General features: G+C 28.6%; 1 protein-coding gene across 1 annotated transcript in view; it reads left to right on the top strand.

The window, feature by feature from the left end:
* The window catches only part of LOC111682786 (sporulation-regulated protein 28), an 11,313-nt gene that overhangs the window by 4,557 nt on the left and 3,515 nt on the right, over window positions 1-3,241 (top strand). The window contains exons 2-3 of the mRNA XM_046945924.1: window positions 996-1,447; window positions 3,167-3,239. Of these exons, the coding sequence (XP_046801880.1) occupies window positions 996-1,447; window positions 3,167-3,239 (525 nt within the window). The remainder of the gene's footprint in view (window positions 1-995; window positions 1,448-3,166; window positions 3,240-3,241) is intronic.

The raw sequence follows: 3,241 nt of genomic DNA, 5'->3' as shown, positions 1-3,241 counted from the left end.
CTCACATTAGATTTATGCCTAACCCGAATCGAAAGTCCTCTTTGATACCGCTTAAAGAAATCTGGCGTTTTTTACTTATAGGTCGAAGAGGACTACAGAGTGTTAAAACAAATATTAAAGGATATTGTACCAATGATATCATTTAAAGATGTTCTACTTAATTCCCTAATGGATCGAATATACAAATTGGCTCTAGTTATGGAAAGAGAAAACGACAACCAGCAACTTTCCGTATTGGTGATTCGTAAGATTACACCCCTGACTATCGCAAGATGACAGTCGTACATGCTGTCTATAAAGTGAGAGGACTTGAAGTTCCTACTCATACTCGAAATCTTTTTTAAACTTTTAAAAAAGTTTGAAATTAGTTTTTTGTTTGATAATTATGAATGAGTATTTATAATTTTCGCCTTTACTGTTGTGGCATATAGCTTGATGGTTTCTGTGTTTTGTTGCACCATTAAAACCCTCCATTATAACGTTTTCTTATTTGTTTAACACAAACAGCACACGTTTCTTTTTCAAAATAAAAAGAACTAGGGAAAAAATTGCATTAATTTGTCTGTCTGTCTTCTGATGATTGAAAAAGAAACGTTGTTTTTTTTTTTGTTATTATTTTACTTCTGTTCTCTTTCAATTTGTATATTCTTTACAAAACCCAACACCTTTATAAACTAACAGTTATAAAGAGGTGGATTTAGTTGAGTGAGAAGGTTGGTGTACCTGTGGTGTGCTCTGGCCACAAAAGTCAAACAAACCACACCGGAGCATGTGTGTAATTTGTATGTTATACATTAGAAGTGTTATCACGTTTCAGACAAAAGGGAGCTAGAAATGAGAAATGAAAACGGGGTGTAGCGGCGACGTAGCAACACCTGCATTTCCCGTCTGCTGTTTTTAGAAAAATAAATTAAGAAAATTACTTGATTAATTGTTTGTTAAAGATTTTAATTTGTTTTTTTTATTTCTTTTCTCTCTCATTCTATTTCTTGCAGTTTTCCAGCATTGAAACCCCTGGCTATGTGGGCTTTGCCAATCTACCCAATCAGGTGCATCGTAAATCGGTGAAAAAAGGTTTCGAATTCACTCTAATGGTAGTGGGTGAATCGGGTTTGGGTAAATCGACTTTAGTGAATAGTTTATTCCTAACAGATCTATACCCAGAACGTATAATACCCGATGCCATAGAAAAACAAAAACAAACTGTCAAATTGGAAGCTTCCACAGTGGAAATCGAAGAGAGAGGCGTTAAATTGCGTTTGACAGTGGTGGACACACCCGGTTTTGGTGATGCCATCGATAATGGTGATAGTTTTAGTGCCATATTGGAGTATATAGATGAACAGTATGAACGTTTTTTGCGCGATGAAAGCGGTCTGAATCGTCGTAATATTGTGGACAATCGTATACATTGTTGTTTTTATTTCATATCACCTTTTGGTCATGGGTAAGTGGGAATTTAGTAATTTTAAACATTTTTTTTTTTTTTTTTGATTTGAACAAAACATTTTTAATTTCCAAAATGTGTTCAAAACTTCCCTTCTTATAAAATTTGGGAATTTTAGCTAAATTTTCAAAAATACTAACAAATAAATCAGTTTTAAAATATTTTGAATGATTTGAATGCAAAAATTTTGAATTCCCAAAAACGTTATCATAAATTCCCTCATTTAAATATTCTGGGATTTGTGAAATTTTAAAAATTTTTATAAAGAAAATCATTTTACTTCATTTTTAGTGATTATAAAACAAAGTTACAAATTCCCAAAAAGTGGGGCAAAAATTTCCTCGAGTTAAATTGTAAGATTTAATTTTTTTTTACAAATATCAAAAAATAAAGTAGTTTTGAAACATTTTCTTCGATTTGAAACTCAAAATGTTGAATTCCTAAAAACGTTAACATAAATTCCCTCATTTAAATATTCTGGGAATATTTAAATGAAATGGGCAAAAATTCCCTGAATTTAAAATGTGGGATTTTAACAAATTTTGTACAAATATTGAGAAATGAAGCAGTTTTGAAACAATTTTAATGATTTGAAATCAAAAATTTTGAATTCCTAAAATATCGGGGAAATTTTAGTTTTTTTAATCTGGGATTTTCCCTTTATGTGTGATTTTGTCAATTTTTTACAAATATTGAGAAATAAAGTTGCTTTGAAACAATTTTTTGTGATTTTAAACCAAAATTTTAAATTCCTAAAAAGTGGGGCAAAAATTCCATGAATTTAAAATGTGGGATTTTAGCAAATTTTGTACAAATATTGAGAATTGAAGCGGTTTTGAAACCATTTTACTGATTTTAAAGCAAAAATTTTGAATTCCCAAAATGTGGGGGAAATTTATTTAATTTTAAAAATCGTGGGATTTGCTAAATTTCAAAAATTTGTATAAAAAAAGTAAATTTACTTAATTTTTAGTGATTTTAATCCAAAATTACTAATTCCCAAAAAGTGGGAAAAAATACCCTCATGTAAAATTGTGGGATTTTATCCATTTTTTACAAATATTAAGAACTATAGTCGTTTTGAAACCATTTTAGTGATTTTTAAACCAAAAATTTTGAATTCCTAAAATATGGGGGAAAATGAATTTATTACTAAAAATGTGGGATTGGCTAAATTTCAAAAATTTGTAAAAAGAAAGAAAAATTTACTTCATTTTTAGTGTTTTTAAATCAAAATTTTAAATTCCCAAAAAGTGGGGAAATATTTTTCTCAATTAAAATAGTGAGATTTTCCCTGGGAAAAAAATACCCTCATGTAAAATTGTGGGATTTTATCCATTTTTTACAAATATTAAGAACTATAGTCGTTTTGAAACCATTTTAGTGATTTTAAAATAAAAATTTTTAATTCCTAAAATGTGGGGGAAAATTTATTTATTATTAAAAATCGTGGGATATGTTAATTTTCAAAAATTTGTATAAAGAATGTAAATTTACTTCATTTTTAGAGTTTTTAAAGCAAAATTTTAAATTCCCAAAAAGTGGGGAAAATTTTTTCTCAATTAAAATAGTGGGATTTTACAAAATTTCCTAAAATATTTACATATAACATAGTTTTCTTTATGTGTTAATGATTTTAACACCAAAATTTCAAATTCCCAAATTGGAGGGGAAGTTCTCCAATTATTTTTTTTAATAATTCTTTTATTTTTTCAACAGTTTAAAACCTCTAGATGTGGAATTTATGAAAAAATTACACTCCAAAGTCAATATAGTGCCCGTCATTGCCAAGGC

This window comes from Lucilia cuprina, chromosome 3 (assembly GCF_022045245.1).
Source record: "Lucilia cuprina isolate Lc7/37 chromosome 3, ASM2204524v1, whole genome shotgun sequence".
Taxonomy (NCBI): Eukaryota; Metazoa; Arthropoda; class Insecta; order Diptera; family Calliphoridae; genus Lucilia; species Lucilia cuprina.
The sequence above is the reverse complement of the archived record's forward strand: the minus strand, read 5'-3'. Positions and strand labels throughout refer to the sequence as shown.